This window comes from Gopherus flavomarginatus, chromosome 6, assembly GCF_025201925.1.
Source record: "Gopherus flavomarginatus isolate rGopFla2 chromosome 6, rGopFla2.mat.asm, whole genome shotgun sequence".
Lineage (NCBI taxonomy): Eukaryota > Metazoa > Chordata > Testudines > Testudinidae > Gopherus > Gopherus flavomarginatus.
This window is the reverse complement of record NC_066622.1, coordinates 80,136,301-80,154,501: the sequence shown is the minus strand read 5'-3', so window position 1 is coordinate 80,154,501 and position 18,201 is coordinate 80,136,301. Positions and strand designations below refer to the sequence as shown.

The 18,201-nt window shown below is 41.5% G+C and overlaps 2 protein-coding genes and 1 long non-coding RNA gene across 3 annotated transcripts in view; 2 read left to right on the top strand and 1 right to left on the bottom strand.

The window, feature by feature from the left end:
• The window catches only part of ZCCHC24 (zinc finger CCHC-type containing 24), a 218,517-nt gene extending 211,025 nt beyond the window's left edge, over positions 1–7,492 (top strand). Inside the window, exon 5 of the transcript XR_007775195.1 lies at positions 7,482–7,492. The gene's annotated coding sequence lies outside the window, so the exon portion shown is untranslated. The remainder of the gene's footprint in view (positions 1–7,481) is intronic.
• The window catches only part of LOC127054338 (uncharacterized), a 788,041-nt gene that overhangs the window by 759,365 nt on the left and 10,475 nt on the right, over positions 1–18,201 (top strand). The window lies entirely within an intron of this gene.
• On the bottom strand, positions 1,062–17,010 carry PPIF (peptidylprolyl isomerase F). The gene is made up of 6 exons (XM_050960347.1): positions 16,668–17,010; positions 12,607–12,637; positions 10,177–10,265; positions 6,141–6,237; positions 5,127–5,202; positions 1,062–3,085 (listed from the first exon to the last, which is right to left on the bottom strand). The coding sequence occupies exons 1-6, from the start codon at positions 16,833–16,835 to the stop codon at positions 2,950–2,952; spliced, it is 597 nt and encodes a 198-aa protein (XP_050816304.1). The 5' UTR covers positions 16,836–17,010; the 3' UTR covers positions 1,062–2,949.

The window sequence follows — 18,201 nt, the reverse complement described above, 5'->3', positions numbered from 1 at the left end:
ACTAATATCCCAAAGCTGAGAAAAATGAGTGAAATGGACTAGGAAGAAAAATGTAGACCAAAAAATATGAATAAAAATTGGGACTTCATTAGGTCACCAAAAAAAGCCACACTTCCACAATCCAGAAAGAGATCTTTAGCAAAAAGCCCATCTTGATTCAGTGGGGTAGTGAAAATAGCAATTTAGAAATAAAGCAGCAATATAAATAAATGAGGGAAAGTGGAAATGGATAGTAATTAATATAAATTAGAAGTTATGAAGCCCAGAAAACTGATAAGGGAAGCTTAAACTATATGGGGAAACATATTGAGTGTTGTAAGCAAGACACAAGTAATTCTTCCGCTCTGCTCTGATTACTCCTCAACTAGAGTACTGTATCCAGTTCTGGGTGCCACATTTCAGGAAAGATATGGACAAATGGGAGAAAAGTCCAAAGAACAGAAACCATTATTAAAAGGTCTACAAAACATGATCTGAGGGAAGATTGCAAAAAATGGGTTTGTTTAATCTGGCACTTGTTTAACAAAAAAAATTGAGTGATTAATTACTGGAACACATTACCAGGGAAAGTTATGGATTCTCCCTCTCTTGGTATCTTCAAATCAACATTGGAGGCCTTTCTGGAAGTTATACTTTAGTCAAACAGAAGTTATTGAGCTCAGTACAGGGATAACAGTGAAATTTTATGTCTTGTGTTATCCAGATCAGGCCAGATGATCCTTTCTGGCCCTAATCTCCAAATGCACACATTAACCCATTTTAGAAGAGCTATCTTGCCAGTGTAAGATGATCATGAAAGTTTGACTTGCTGACTAAAACCAGTTTTGTGGCCCTGAGTATCTACTAAATGAAGTGGCAGCTCTGAGGACCATTGACATAGACCATACGACAAAGGGGAATTTCAGAGAATAGTGCAGCCTGAGTAAAACCACAAATCAATGCTGTGATATTTCAGCTGTTCACATGCCAGTTTTCAGTCAGTCAATGGGCAACATTATACTCACATAAGCAAGCCTTTTTTAAAAAACAAAAAATGTATTTAATGATTTTCCACATACAGATGGAGAACAAAATATTTTATGTCAAAATTCAACATTAGCTAAAACAGTTAAAATTAATATTTAAAAAACATTTCAAAAGAAAAATCAATAGTGGAACTATAAGCAGCTGTTCAGTCCCATTTTCTGTGAAATTATACTTGAAATTCCATCACGCACATACACAAATGTACATAATCTTCAATTACCTAAGACGACATTGATCTAGTGCAAGATACATTTTAAACTTGCATACTGTTGTTCTATATGATGGACATTAACTCACATTTGGAAAGAGCCTTCACATTTTATTTTTATTTCCTGAATAATCTTTGTACCAGACACCAAGGTGCTTCTTCCACCACTAATACATATATATTCAGCAATCTAAGTGACTCTAGAAATGTCATTATGAGGTTTACTATCATTTCTCAATGCTTCCCAATCAGATGTACACAGTTTACAAGTGAAAAGATGTATTTTCTAACTGCCAGCCCTGAAAACTCTTGCTGAACTCCCATCAGTCCATCTGGATTCTTTCCTTCTCACATATCAAGTCCACTAATAATGGTTCTGCAGATTAAACCAGGCCTCAGTTACACTGGAGTAACCAATTTTAAATTGGTAATTCTGTTGCTGATGCTGTTGCTGATGCACCAGAAGAAACCGAATCCCCAAGATGAATTGGCTCTGACGGGCTAACAGAAACAAAAAACAGTAAAACTTATTTTTCATTTGGGATAGCATTCTGAATACACACTGGGAACAAATCTGCTCCTATTTTTACCTAGTCAGGTTTCAGAGTAGAGCTGCACTGCAGGTTAGGTTGCAGTTACAGTACAAAAAGAGTCACTTGAGCAGTTCTGGTTATCTCTTGATTCTATCAAGTAAATAACTGGAGCTGTGGTAGCATGCCCACCAACTCAGTTTAATATAAGGTAAAGCAAAAAGTTAATTTGATCAATTAACTTAGACACAAGATACTTTAGGTCTTAAGTTTCCCCCCTCTGTTGAAGAATTAGCAATGGTCCAAGACAACAGAAATTCATGGATTTAAGCTGTATTGTAAGTTTTGTCATCTTTAGCAGAAATAAGATTCTAGCCCTTCTGGTTGCAGAGATAGCCTTGAGAGCATTAAGAATTTGCTTTATCAACATGACTTCAGGTCTGCAGCCAGACAGGAATGAAACATAGCAACAAAGGAAATGCAGCATTCTTTATTTCATCTTAATGAAGCATTTTAACCCCAATTACAAAAGTTTAAATGCAACATCCTTAATTACTTCACTGTTGCCTGCTGCCTGAAATATCCAGCTAATGAATTTATCCCCTGTACCTGAATGTATTTGTCAAACACAAACTTTACATTAATTTGGAATAGAGAAGGGTGAAAACACTGACTAGCCAAGTCGACAACAAGATAATCTTTCAAATATTCTGATAAGGCTCACAATGTTTCTTGTAACACATGACAAAATTAATATTCATATTGCTGCCAAATACAGTGTTGAATGACTGCACTTCAGCGTGCAGGATACTATGGGGTTCTCTATCAAACTTGGCCTGATAGTCTCTATTTTGGTAGTTTAGTTTAACATGCTAATACACAGTTTAAGAAAATCCTCATTGTTCTTAGTAAATAATACTATACAACAATGTAAAAGTAAGGCCAAGTTAGATAGAAAACGTGGACCCTCTAGACCCTACCCATAATAAGATGAATAGATTTTTTAACTAGAATTCCTCACATTTCTACTGTCCCTGATCATAGTATCTTCAATGAATTATCTTGAACAGAAATAAATATATTTTCACATCAGCAATTAACAACCCTAAAAGTGAAATCAGATATGCTTCTTCCTCATTTTTCTTTTTCACAGCATCTAAGTTCTCCTGAGTTACTGGCAGTGGGTTATGACAGCTGACCACAGTCAGTAATGACAATCTTTTTTGATGTCTTTCCATTCTTGGAGCCAAAGCTTTCGATTTTTTTCACAACTTCCATTCCTTCTTTTACATGGCCAAACACAACATGTTTTCCATCTAGCCTGTAAATAATAAATAAGTGTAAGTAAAAGCAATATTAAACTAAATACACACTGAAAGTAAGGGGGATGCTGAATATGAACGCATATTCAGACTAGCTGATGACATTCTGACCAACTCTACTTACCAAAAAAGTAAAATACAATACAATACAGCTTTAGGACCTGATCCTACAGGCCCTTCCTCACATGAATAAAGGTTAGCAGCATAATGACCTTGCCCTGCGTAGTGCCCATTACTTAAAAACGTAAAGCATATCAGGTTGCAAGCCTTAAGTACCAATAGCAGAGGGAGATGGATATAGAAGGGAAGTGGTATAGTTTGGGGAGGGTGGGCAAAGAGAAGGTCTTAAATATTGGAGCAAAACGTACTGACAGAATGAGGCAGAGAGCTACAGAAAACGTGTTCCAGATGGCAGGAGCAGCAGACCAAATCACTTAGCCTTTCTATCTACACTTGTCAATAAGTGTTCTATACATCATGGGGCTACAGTGAGAATTTGTCCATAGAATTTCTTGCATGGAGGGGAGGGGAAAGCGTACATTGCATTTGTTACTATCCTGCAGTTTTGTAGGATGTCTCAATACACTTACAAGATTGTTGTTGAACTACGTGGCGGGGTGGGAGAGGGTGGGGGTAGGGAGATGCATGAACCTTCAACTAACCAAGGTTTTATATTTTCTAACTCACATAATGCTTAGTGAAGTAGTCCCAGTGTCCAGAATCACTTGCAATTTCTTTAGAAGTTTAAAAAAAGTAAACTTTTAAACATGCAATGGAGAGCAGTCCTTCACCCATGTTCACCCCATTAACTTATGTTTAGAGCTTCTGGATCAAACAGAATTTTCCTAGGAAGTGATGGAGAAATTTAAGGTCACAACTCACAGGGTAAATATTTGGTTAAAGCTGACTCTTTTTTCTGAATTGCCACTCCTGACCTATGGCTTCACCCTGCTCTACCAATGCTAATCAGTTTTGGACTTGTAAAAAGCAAAGTCTTGTTCCAGCAATGAGGGAGATAATACTGAAGTGTGCTGGAAACAGCAAGAGGTATAATACTGCATCCAAAGAAAATGAGAATAAAAGTATCAACATGATGCCTTCATTTTATAATAGAAAAAAACCCATCTTACTGGACCCATTCAAAGGCAGAGAGCAACATCAATTGTTTGATTTATCTCCCTTATGTCTTCAGTTTCCTCCAACCTCCCCAAATCATAGAAGATTAGGGTTGGAAGAGACCTCAGGAGGTCATCTAGTCCAACCTTCTGCTCAAAGGAGGACCAACACTAACTAAATCATCCAAGCCAGGGCTGTGTCGAGCTGAGCCTTAAAAACCTTTAAGGATGGAGATTCCACCATCTCCCTAGGTAACCCATTCCAGTGCTTCACCACCCTTCTAGTGAAATAGTGTTTCCTGATATCCAACCTAGACCACCTCCACTGCAACTTGACACCATTGCTCCTTGTTCTGTCATCTGCCACCACTGAGAACAGTCGAGCTTCATCCTCTCTGGAACTCCACTGCTGGTAGTTGAAGGCTGCTATCAAATCCCCCCTTGCTCTTCTCTTCTGCAGACTAAACAAGCCCAGTTCCCTCAGCCTCTCCTTGTAAGTCATGTGCCCCAGCCCCCTAATAATTTTCACTGCCCTCTGCTGGACTCTCTCCAATTTGTCCACATCCTTTCTGTAGTGGGGGGCCTAAAAGTGGATGCAATGCTCCAGATGTGGCCTCACCAGTGCTGAATAGAGGGGAATAATCACTTCCCTCTATCTGCTGGCAATGCTCCTACTAATGAGGCCCAATATGAAGCCCATTAGCCTTCTTGGAAACGGGGGCACACTGCTAACTCATATCCAGCTTCTCATCCACTGTAATCCCCAGGTTCTTTTCTGCAGAACTGCTGATTAGCCAGGTGGCTAAACAACAGCTCTGCAGAACTGCAAGGCTTGTAATGACAAAGCAATTAATGTAGATACATTTTAAAAAACTGCAGACTCATGGGTTAAGAGTTACCACATGTATTTCTATGGAAAACTTACCAGTCAGTTTTGGCAGTGCAAATGAAGAACTGAGACCCATTTGTATTGGGTCCTGCATTGGCCATTGAGAGTATACCTGCAAAAACAAACGTATTAGCGATGTATTCATCTGAAAAATGTGCTGCAGAGAAAACGCACTTTTCCTTTGCATACGTAAAGCTAGTAGAGATGTAGAATAGGGGAGAGGCATGTTGCTTCAACCCAGCTGCTGATGTCCCACCCTTTCCTTCGCCTGTCCTCTCTCCTCCAGCAATGGTAGTATGGGGCTAGTTCATCTCCCACTGGGACCCTGAAAGTGGCTCCTACCTTGTAAGTCTATCATGGCTTGCATGGTAAATAGGGAAAGCCAGCACCGACTTGGATAAATGGAACTGTCAGATAGGAAATGTCTGTGCAATTCTAACCTAAGTGTATGTTCCTAGATGACTGGGTTCTTCCCCCTCCCTCACTCCCACATCCACCTGCTCTTTTGGCTATAGTTGGTTATAATTGGTCTGTTGGTATAACTGATCTTTTGGCTAAAAGCTTTTGTGCTCCCTTCCACACCATCTACCCAGTGGGCAGCCAACACCATGGTGACCAGTCAGATAGACCCATGACCACTTCATTTCATTCTGAGTAAAAATTCAAGTCAGGAGATTCACAAAACAGAAAACTTAGCTAAATTCCATTACATTACAAAAAGAGTTGTTCCACATTTGGGAGTTTGTAAACATAAAATAGAACATAATCCCGTTAGGCTATGATAATTTGCATAGCATCCATGTAAAGCAAACTGCAGGTAAGAGGTGTGAGGATCTGACTGTCACCCATCATAGGCTCTCTACATGATCACTGTATACTAGCACAGCTGAACAAGTAACACCTCATCACTTCAACACCACCTCAATGACCTTTTTGTAACGATCAAGTACCTCACCCACCTCACATATGTGCTCCTTAAAATGATATTTTCTACAGGTAACAATCATTATAGGTTACTCAGCAGAAGGGAAGAGGAATATGTTTATTTACCAGGTCCAACATGCTTAAGTATGAAATTTTCATCTGGAAATCGACTGCCGTAAATGGATTTTCCTCCTGTGCCATTGTGGTTGGTAAAGTCCCCAGCCTGAAACATAAGTGGTTTTTAACTCTACTAATGTACAGGTTGCATTTTATACTAGAACGGGTGCTATTAAAAATATACACACTGTCGTAATTAAAATGTACATGGAATATACGGGCTCAAAGGAATTAATATGACCCTGTCACCATCCAACATTAAACAATGCTAAGCAAGGTTCAGGCTTTAGTATACAGAGACCTCATCCTGCTTAGTACCACAGAAAACATGATTAAACATTTTAAAGCTTTTATTAAAGATATAGAAATGAAGGAAAAACAGTTAACACATTTGAAATATAAAGTATTAAGTTGGGCTTTCATTTTAACATCTTTGTTCCCTTTAGCTATAGAGAGTCCTTAAAGGGAAAAAACAAAACCATCATTCGACAGTCTTTTAGAGTATTAAAGATGGAAATAACTGTCCTTTTTGGGGGAAAAGAAAAGTTAATTGAGATGGGCTTGTGCTGTTTGTTAAAATCCCAGTCCTGTTTCCTATAAGTCAAAATAAGACAAACACACACAAGATGAGGGAGAAAAGAATAGCAAAGATAGAAAATACAGCTTCTGTCTTGGGTCAATGTTTACTTACCATCTCACTGCTGGAAAAACAAATACATGGCACTTGGTCTTATTAGCCACTCTGAGACCTGGGAAACTCGTACCAGCATTGACCCTTATTAGACAGAAGGCAAAAGGAGAGGATTAGGAAAGAAGAAATAAAGTGGGGAAGAAAAAGGACACGTGTGAGAGTGGGGATCGGTGGCAAAGTCTCACATCCCAGTTAGCCAGAGCCACTGAAGGTGGCTAGGTCATCTGGGTCCCCCTCTCTCTGGCTTGGTCTGGTCAGGATTAGGATGATGAAGGTTCAGTGATGTCGTGGATCCCAGAGCACCACGAAATGATAGGGGTGGCAGCAAGGATCATACCTCTTGCTCCTGTCTGTCTGCCCATTTCTCAGTCAGCAGTTGTCAGACAGCTGCTTCTGATAATTTCCCCCACAAAAGCCTTCTCATTTGTTATAGGTTCTTGTAACAATTTTATAAACTTTCACTCACTTTTTCCAGTTGAGTTCACAATTAGGATAACTTTGCAGGAAAGAAGGTCCCCAATGGATATTTTATTCACCACTTCAATACAGGGGTACTGAAGATTCACCTGGTGACTATGCAGTATTGGCAGACTTCCTACCCTCAATGGAAGAGATTCAGATACTGCGGGAATCTTAATCCAAACATTTTGCTTTTGTAGTTTTAAATTTGGAAAGAAGATCTGATTCTATCTAGTCACACTCGGAGCTGAATGGGAGTTTTTGTAGAGACAGCAGGATCATGACCCCGATAGCTTTTCTTTTACAGGACAAAAGTTGTTAGGCAATTAATCCTAATTCATAGGATCACCTGATGTGTCATCTACCTGACCTGTTTTATCTGCCTTGTAACTACCACAGTCTGAATGTTCCTCGGGACACAGACTGAGACTTCGTATGTATGTACAGTGCCAAGCACACTGCTGCAAATGAAAGCTAATTCTTGCAAACAGAATGTTAGGAACTATTAGGAAAGGGATAGAAAATAAGTCAGAAAACATCATAATGCCATTATATAAATCCATGGTGCGCCAACACCTTGAATACTGTGTCCAGTACTTTAAAACCCATCTAAAAAAGGATATGGTAGACTGGACAAGATTCAGAGAAGGGCAACAAAGATGATCAAGGGTATGGAACAGCTTCCATATGAGCAGAGACTTAAAAAGAATAGAGCACTTCATCTTAGAAGAGGGATGACTAAGGGGGATATGATAGGGGTCTATACAATTATGAAAAGTGTGGAAAAAGTGAATAGAGAAGTGTTATTTACTGGGGTCACCTGACAAAATTAAAAGGTGGCAGGTATAATACAAGTAGGAGGAGGTACTTTTTTACACAACAAACAACTCGTAGAACTCATTGCCACAGGATGTTGTGATGGCCATAAGTATAACTGAGTTCAAAAAAGTATTGGAAAAGTTCATGGAGAAATAGGTCCATCAATTGCTATTGGCCAAGATGGTCAGATGCACTCCATGCTTCGGGCAGGTCTAAAACCTCTGACTACCAGAAGCTGGGAGTGGAAGACAGGGGTGGATCACTTTATAATTGCTTTGCAAAGCTCCCCTAAAGCTCTGGCACAGGACAGTATTGGAGATACAATACTGGGCAAGATGGATCATAGTCTAACCCGGTATGGTAGCTCTTATATTCTTCGGACTCATAAGATATTGTGTATGACACTCACATTTTCAAGATTGCCTTGAGCAGCCCAAAGTTGTACTTTACATAATAGTGTGACAATTCTTGTGTAATCCCAGAAGCATGCTTTACGTGCTGTGTATCATCAAGAGGCATTTGAATTGCAAAGTAAAGTACATGGCAACCTTTAATTAGGTGTATTCGTCAGGCTGCATCACACTAACACTGCATCTCCTACAAGTGGAATGGCCTTCACTATTCCCACGAGCTTCAGAATATTAAAAGGAAAATTGTCCTAAAATTATTATATCGGCCTTGAAGCATATAGCAGCAGTTACATATCTGTAACAAATACAGAGCACTGTACAAACACTAACTCATCATCTCAACACTTCTGAGACAGGCAACTAATTTTCCCGTTTTAGAAATGGGCAAACGGGGGCAATAGGGACTATATGATTTGGATAGAACTATGTAAGTTAGTGGTGGAGCAGCAATCAACATTTTTAAGTTCCTGACCCCTGGTCATAGTCTAGACTTTGCTTCTTCTCCACCACCATCAAAAGATCCAACATGTATTTTCAAAATAAAGTCAGTCTACTGCAGCATATTTGTCCACTTTCCCTTATCAAAAGTAAGACAACATAAGAAAGTTTTCTTTTTGGTATTTTTTTAAAATTTTAAATGCAGTTCTTTGCTCAAGATCCAAGTGCCTCTAAGGTTGTCGATTAATAACGGCAATTATTTACATGTTTATAGAGCCTTTCATCTCAAATAAATCAAAGCCATTCAAAAACTCTATAAATACACTACTGTTGAAATGCAGCCTTCACTGGGGTGAGAGAAAGCACCCAAGTATCCAGTTCACTGCAGCAATGGTGGGGGGGTGGATTTTGTCCAAGTGCAATGGAACAAACCCCTACTGTCATGCCCAGCATCATGGAATGTTAATACAGCATCCATACAAAACGGATAGGTGATTAATTTATCCTCCAAAAGCATATATACACTTTATTTTTAACAGGATCACTGTCATGTGTGTGTGTTATATATAGCAGTTTGGAATGATTCAGTCTTCAAATTAGAAGTAATTGCCACATTCAAAATCTCTTAAGACACCAAGTATTCTTTTAGTGAGTCAGCCTCTTTACTTGGAAAACACCGTAGGTGTTCTTTTTTCCCCCAGGTAAGGTGTTAATAGGAATCCTCTGATTGTTTTCTTTTAAATGCCTGTATATCAACAGCAAATATAATATAGCTTAACAAGATGTCAGCAAAGAAAGAATGGGTACATTGTTCTCTTATCTCATATGTGCTACTTTACACTGATTATAATTCTACACACAGACTGTTTTCCTAACCAAGAGCCATTTTACTGAGCACACCACTTGTTATAATACATCACTACACAAAAGCACAGCTCCTGAAGTCAGGATTTCTAAAGCAGTCTGAGCGGTACTTGCATTTAGTTGCACAAACCAATGTAGCTATGGCTGTTGGGTAGCACAGGATCAGAAATGCAAGGCACATTGTCATATCTTCCTTCTTCTGTTAAGAGGTTACACAGCAAAACTATTTAAAAGTCAGTGTTAAACTTGTGTTCTAATACAAATAAAAATCATTCTTAACCAGATATCAGAATTCAGTATAATAGATCCGTCATAATATGTTTCCCAAAATAAAAGTTGGTGAAAATACTAAAGGTTACATTACCTGGCACATAAATAAAGGAATCACTCTGTGAAAGGTGGAGCCTTTATACCCAAAACCTTTTTCACCGGTACAAAGAGCTCTGAAATTTTCTGGTAAAACAAAAACATATATGAAGTACTATCATGTAACATCAGCATTATACAGTACCCTTGTCATAAACACATTGTTAAGGGTTAATGTCTCTTCTACCTGTAAAGGGTTACAAGCAGGGAACTGGACACCTGACCAGAAGACCAATCAGAAGACAAGATACTTTTAAATTTGGGTTGAGGGAAGCTTTTGTGTGTGTTCTTTGTCCGTTGGGTGTTCTTCTCTCAGAGGGTCTGAGAGAGACCAGACATTACCGCAGGCTCTCTAAGTTCCTTTTCAAATAGTAAGTAAAAACAGGCGGTTTAGGCTTTTTGATTGTTTTACTCTATTTGCAATTGTGGATCTGGCTGGTTAACATTTGTGTGTGTAGTTGCTGGGAATATTTTGATTTGTATTGGTACTGGGGGGAAAGTCTCTTTCTGGTGTCTGTAAGCTATAGGACCCTGTAATATTTACATCTTGAAGTTACAGAGGTAATTCTTTACTTTTTCCCTTTCTTTTATTAAAAGATTTCTTTTTAGAGAACCTGATTGATTTTTTTTTCCCTTGTTTCCCTTGTTTTATTCCAGGGGATTAGGATAACTCACCAGGACGGGTGGGGGAGGCAAGAGGGGGGAGAGATTGAATCTGTTTGCCTCTTTGTGGAAGGGAAGGGAGATGCTTCTCTGTATGGTGATTTAAGAGGTTGGATCAGTATCTCTCAGGATAGCCCAGGGAGGGAAATTCTGGGAGGGGGAAAGGCAGGGGAATGGTTTATTTCTCCTTGTTTTAAGAAACCACGGGATCCGGGTTCTTGGGGTCCCCAGGGAAGGTTGGGGAGGTCAGAGTGCCCCAAAACACTATGTTTTTGGGTGGTGGCAGTGCTATCAGATCTAAGCTGGTAATTAAGCTTAGAGGATTCAGGTGCTAGTATCTCATTTTCTGAACTCTAAGGTTCAGATCTGAGAGGGAATGCTATGACAACCCTACAACCAAATTAAAATAAACTGGCAGGTAATTTAGGTCCCACATCAGCCCTCACACCCCAATCTTCTGCCCCAGCCCTGAGTCCCTCATCCCCAGTCCCACCCTAGAGTCCTCACCTCCTCCCTGCACTCCAATCCTTTGCCCCAGCCCTGAGTCCCCCTCCCACACTCCAAACCCCTCTGCCCCCACCCCCACCACATGAATTTTGTTATGTGCACCAATTCATTCCACATGTGTGGGTAAAATTAGAGGGAACACTGCACTACAGTTAGGGCGACAGAAAGCAGTTTACTTCAACCTAACTCTGCAAGCGTCTAAACTAAAACGTAGCTCCCACCAATGTAACTCGCCAACCACAGTGACTTAACTCCACATCTGTGAAAGATGTAGAGCTTAGGTCTACATAGTTAGGTCAATGCAGTGTCAGTGCAGACACTGTGTTGCTTACATCGACTGTTGCTGCCTTTCAGATCCATCCCACAATGCCCCACACTGACAGTTAAATCAGTGCAAGGGGTCCTGGTGAGGACACTCACTGCTGGCACAAGGAGAGTAATTTGGGCATGCAAAAGCAATTCAATCACTGAGGTGGCTGTACATCAAAATTACGTCGACTTAATTTTGTAGTGTAGATTTCTCCTTAATCTCAGTTTGAAATAACACCTTTTAAACCTTTGCTCTTGCTACCAGTTGTGAAAGTGGTATTTTCCCCATGGATACTTGTCTACTAGGAAGTAGACCAAGACAACCAACTCAGACTAAGGTCAGACGGGATCATCATGATCATCCAGTCTGACCTCCTACACACGGCAGGCCACAGATCCTCATCCACCCAGTCCTGTAACAGACCTATAACCTCTGCCTGAGTTACTGAAGTCCTCAAATCATACTTTAAAAACTTAAGTTCACTTAGGTCATCAAAGAGCCCTCAAGGAAAAAACTTTTGATCACTAACAGGCTAGGAGGATTGAAACCATCTTAGAGGTGAAAGGGAAAAAGTCTATATCCCATTACCAATCTCTCAAACCACACTGTCCCCACTCCACAATTCCTCCAGTTTGCTGTTACTTTGGATTTCAATGAAAGAAGTGCATGTTTTATTTTTATTAAACATTTTTGTCCAGTGTTGGTAACCAAAACACATCACTACCTTGCCTGTGCATGAAAGTTAATCCCACTGTGTCAGAAAAAAAACAGAAAAAATTGTGACAAAACATACATTAATATTTTCCTATTTTTCAACCAACTATTCAGCTAAAGTTTCTCTAAAGCTTTAATTTTGAATGAAACTGGAGGAGGAAATGCATTCCTCCCCCCCAATCTAATCTAAATCTTAAAATCACAAAGTATGAAACTTTCAAAACACTTTCTTACCAGCTGTCTTTGGAACCACATCAGCTTTCAGCTGTTAGAGAGAGAGAGAGAGAGAGAGAGAGAGAGAACTCAACAAGTCAGCTTTTACATAACAAAATAGGCATGAACAAAGTTAAAAAAATACCTACATCAGTTTCATGAACTAAACCAATACAAAGAGGGGGAGACCTGTACTAAGGATGACCTTGTATTATACAATAAGCCACCCTATGTCCTAAAATAGCCTAATAGTTTCTACAATAATGTGGTTTGACCTGTAATTAAAGACCATCTCTTCGAAGCAACTATTTTTTGTTGGCCTATGATCAGTCATTTAAGACTGACTGAAGTTGTATTTAAGAACTATAATTAACAATACAACATGAAATTCAGGAAGAATTTGAAATTTGACTGGAAACACTCCGGATCACTGACCAAAACTATTTTGGACTATCATTGCATTAAATTACTTCCAGAAGAGACCAAACTTTGAAACCTGCTTAAAAATAGTTATATTAGGGCAACTGAGGTAGCAGGAACTGAAAGAAGAGCAGACAAAGCACACCTAAAATTGATTCCCAAAATCTCTCAATCAAATTAATAAGTCTTCATTTCTAAAGATTTCACAGGGAGTACTTTTGTATACACTACAAATCTCGTCACAACAGCAAGCATGCATTTTTTAGACCAGTGACCATCTGCTAAAAAGCGTACATGATTGTTCTCAGGTACATATTGTCCCTCAATCAACTTAGACCCCAAATTAGAGCAGAGACAGATATCCTTGTGAAGATGCAGGCATTGCCAGATCCACGCAGGGCACGTATCAGATCTGCAAGTGCAATGGCAGTTATCTTGGCTCACACACCAGGACTGAACTGGGAGCCTCCAGAACTAAAAGCATGACCAAAACTCTCTAGCTGAGGCTTTAACAGGCCTGGTCTACACTAGGGGGCGGGGTCGATGTAAGATACACAACTTCAGCTACGTGAATAGTGTAGCTGAAGTCGAAGTATCTTATTTCGACTTACTTCCCGTTCTCCTGGTGCGGGATTGACAGCCGCGGTTCCCCCTGTCGACTCCGTTACCGCTGCTCGCCCTGGTGGAGTTCCGGAGTCAACGAGAGCGTGTTTGGGGATTGATATATCACATCTAGATGAGATGTGATATATTGATCCCCGACAAACCGACCGCTACCCGCCAATGTGGCGGGTAGTGTAGACATACCCACAGACTCATATCCTCTGCAGTTCAACACAGAGGGGGACACTGTAATATGTTCTCAACAGTTACTCACAAGGATAACACTATTGCCACACAAGTACAGTCACTGAAAGACCATGCAACTATGACCATGCTACAGCCAAGCATGCTGACTTCCTCTTGTTGCCTTAACATTCAGTCCCACAAAGGTGCTATCTTTATAATCCCATCCAATTTACAGGGATGATTTTATGATACCAAAGAGAAGACTATCTGATAATGATCTACTTGCACAATGGTATTTTTACCAGAAGTCCCTCTGGTCAAGACAATGTGAAGATTATTTGGTTTTGGTTAGTTTTCACAGCAATACTTTTAACAAAGGTTTTGGCCACATGGAAATCCTTCTTTGAGGGAGTATTTGAACCCTCATGTGCTACATCAAAAGAAACCTAGGGATGGGTGAGCAAGAAAGTTGTGATGAACTTTCTATCAATATTAATCAAAATGGAACGTGACAGTCTTTCTTGTCTTCATATTCTGAAGCAAAAACATTTCAGTCCTCCTACACAATGTGTTCACAGGTACTAATGATATAAGTGATATATCACTATTATAGATTCAGTATTTGTCATGACTATCACAGGAGTAATATGTGCCATGATTTTTCTGTTTCTGTAGCTTTACTGGCAAAGATTTTTCAGTATCTGTGAATTATTATGACCTAGCAAGCAACCACTTGGGTGGTTGAGTGGATGTGAAAGACAGCAGCTGCACGAACTTGTAGAGTATAATCCTGCAGGACCCTAATGCAAAGCATAGCAACTGGGACAACACCTCCAGGAAACAACACAAGGAACCAGAATGGTAAACGCCATTCCCTTAACCTGAGTACAAAACACACAAAATAAAGGAAAAACAGGCAACCCTAAAAATTTATTTGTTAAAAATACATCCATAAAGCAGCTGAAAACTCAGAAGCCTATGAGAAAGAAAGACAATAGCTACATACCCAAAAGTCAAGTACTCTCAAGCTATACTGAGGACTGCAGCTGGAAAGGCTGAAACAGAGGAAACTGAAATAGAGTTTCTGCTGTTTTATTATTTTGGAAACACTTTGCTTACTATATGCAATTTAAGCCTAATTTGTTTTTAATCAATTTAAAAATTCAGAATTTTTCTTCAAAGCATTTTAGTCCAAACTTGCCTCTTAGTTCAAAGATTAACAGTTGAAGCAAACCAGTATTGCTCATTTCTCTCTCTCAATGCATTACTTAACTTCTCAACAGAAATTGTGGGGGCATAACAGCCCAACAGAAAATTGAGAAAGCAAAAACAGATGGATCATTTTTTGTGAGTATTACAAACATACTCATTCCCAGGACCTTTCATAATTGTCCATCTCTCCACAATTTCTATGACTCCAACAGGTATTTTTCATACTTCACCTTAAAGAAGCCAGCCTTAACAAAGCTCTTTAGCTGAAAGAAGACAGACAACACATATAATGCCAGAAGCCTACCACTGAAGAGTTCTCAACTGCCCTATCAGAGCATGAGAATATTAAATAATAATAGCCACACACAGGAAGTGGGCTGTTTTAGTTTCATACTGAAACTAAGTTTAAGAAATAGGATTTTGGGAGGAGGGGAAGTGGGAGATAAGATAAGAGGACCCAAAGTTACTAAAACTGTACAGCTTGAATTTCAGTAGATTGAGAGATTCTACAAAGGAGAATTTTACAGTCTTAACTACTCCATTGTATCAGTAGTTATGTACTTTCTCATAGCTGAGTTCCTGAAGACAGAGCAACAGTTCATTGTGTGCTCAATATGTACCCAAACAACACCAGCTGGGGGGTTTGCTGTCTGAGTTTGGCTAGGGAGTATACACTTGCAGCACCCTACTCAGTAACATTTCCTGTTCCTACATTTTGGTGCTCTCTCTTGGTAAATGACAGTTCTGCTCATATGGTAAAGTCTGCTCCTCTGCCAGTCATGACCTTACCTGTGCCACTTTCAAAACCAGGCACTCATCTCCTCTAGCACAGGACTTTTTGCCCCCACCTCATCAATTTAGAGTAAATCAACATACAAATAAGTCTGGATATCCAGGTCTGTCTGAGCCACTTTATACACTCAATATTAAACCAATTCCTTCTGGTGCTGCCTAGAACAGGCATTCAGCAGCAGGAGAGGGGACAGGAGGGGACATATATGGAAAGGATGCATGGTCTAGCAATTAAAGCACAGGACTGGGAGTCTGGATATCTGTGTGCACTCCCAGCTCTGGCCGGACTTACTGTACAGACCTTGGTAAATGCAAAGTAAATAATAAGAACTCAGCCTGTCAGTGACCTCTAAAGCGCAGCGATGAGGACTGATGCATAATTTGATACTAGACAATGTCCCTACCACACACTCCCTGTGCGTGCGAGACACAGGCCTGGCAATTCAAAGGCGTTCGGGGAGAGTGTTTAGGTGGCTATTTGTAAGGCAAATAGTCCCGTGGCAGCTGGGCACGATACAGGTGGTTCAGATCTGGAGCAAACACTCAATCCTTATTGAATCCCGATTCCCAGCGGGCTTTCTACAGCTGCCTCCCCCCGACCTCCTTGGCCGGGAGCGATCAGGGAGCAGCCGGAACTCGCCCAAGGTCACACCGCCAGAGAGTGGCGAAGCCAGGAACAAGCCCCCGGCGGCTCTCTGGGATTCCCAGCCTGCTTCGGGCACCGGACATCACCACTCCGAGCCGGGGTCTCCCTCACACCTCGCCCCGCCCCAGGAGCCTAGATCAGGCTGGGGGCTGCTCCGGGCTGACTCCCAGCAGAGCCTCGCCGGCCGGGAGCAGGAGATCTCGGGGGGGGGGGGGACGGCTACCTCCAGCACTACGCGCCCCAGGGGCTGGTTGTCGGCTCCCACGTCCAGGTAGACCAGCGGGTTCCGCGGGCTGGCGCTGCTGCAGCCCCGGGTCCGGGCGGCCCGCGGGCAGGCGAGCTGCGGCGGGCGCAGCAGGAGCAGGCGGCGGGCGGAGCTCAGCGCTGACATGCTGGCGCGGCGGAGCAGTGCGCACGCGGCCGGCTCTCTGCGCTGCGAAAGGGGGTGGGCGGGGCCGCAAAACACGGCGGGGCCGCCGCCGCGGCGCTTTTTATGGCCTCCGCCGGGAGCCTCCGCAGCGCCTCTAGAGGCGGAAAGCGCCAGGAGGAGGGGCCAGGTGAGAGGTCCCGCGCCAGCCCCGTGCCGCAGGGAAGAGGCAGGTAGGAAGAGGGTGGGGGGCACCAGGGAGAGCTGGGCAGCCTGGGGGGCTGTGATGAAGGGCCGAGAAAACACTGTTCTTGCCAGCCTGTGACAGCCCTGGCCTTGCTGCCTCAGCACCTGCTGACCCAGCACCCAGCTGAACAACAGCCTGATCCTAGACAAACCCCTGCCACCCTGGGCTAGTAACTAATACGTGATTCAGACTCCACAGCACAACGGTTTAGATCTGAGATTCCCACACAAGGGTGTGTGGAAGGCTGGTGGGTCCCCTGGTGCTGCCCCTGTCTGCCTCCATCTTTCCAACTGTTAAATCACATCCGACAGTTAAAAATACATTAAATACTTTCCTAATGCTACTTTTCTATAGAAGCAATTGCTAGAATTGCCACTGCGTTAGACTTTTGTGACTAGGAAAGGTGGCGGCAATGAGACAGTCTAGGTATTGAGGTCTGGGTCATGCTACAAAAAAAAGTTTGAGAACCTCAGCCTGAGACTGTCAGTGTTTGGAACACAGAATATGCGGGTACTCTGTCAGAACTGGGTGTAGAACTCAGGGTCATAAACCAACCATAATTCACCTCTGGAAAGAGAACCAGCACCGCTTAAAGTGCTCAAACTAGGTTGAGTTTCTGGCTGAAATAGGTTGAGTTTCTGGCTGGTTTCCACATAAAGGGGCATTGCCGAACTGAAATTTAGGGCCTGGTTCTCATTGCCATACACCTTTTTCTTCACCATTTCTGTCAACGATCACAGGAGATGTTTAATTTCTTGCCATACATACAGAACTACATTCTTAAGAGTTGCCACTTTTAGAAGGGTGAGTCATCATATTAGTTCAAAACACTGAATAGCCATCACCATTAAGTGTTAACAAGAGAATGAATATATATACTCTGCCAACTAACACCCCACTTCTGCAATTGACAGCCCACCAACATGCAGGGTCAGGGCCTAAACTAGTTTCGCTGACCAATATGTTTATAATAATAATTATTTTTAGCGTGCCCAAAAGTGGGATATGCCCTCAGCTTTTCTTTTTTTTTTTTGCAAACTTCCCCAGGAGGTGCTTTAATTTTGACATGCAATGACCAGCTCAAAGACAGGGTTCTGCTTTCTTCTGAGACTATGCACAAGGGTGAAAGTGGATTTTGAGACA

Excerpts from the sequence above, each read along its gene's own strand:
- PPIF (XM_050960347.1), bottom strand. The coding sequence starts at position 16,835 with ATGTCAGCGCTGAGCTCCGCCCGCCGCCTGCTCCTGCTGCGCCCGCCG. Across the intron at positions 10,266-12,606 it reads TGTGGTTCCAAAGACAGCTG|AAAATTTCAGAGCTCTTTGT; the intron begins GTAAGAAAGTGT and ends TTGTTTTACCAG. Across the intron at positions 6,238-10,176 it reads TTCCTTTATTTATGTGCCAG|GCTGGGGACTTTACCAACCA; the intron begins GTAATGTAACCT and ends CTTATGTTTCAG.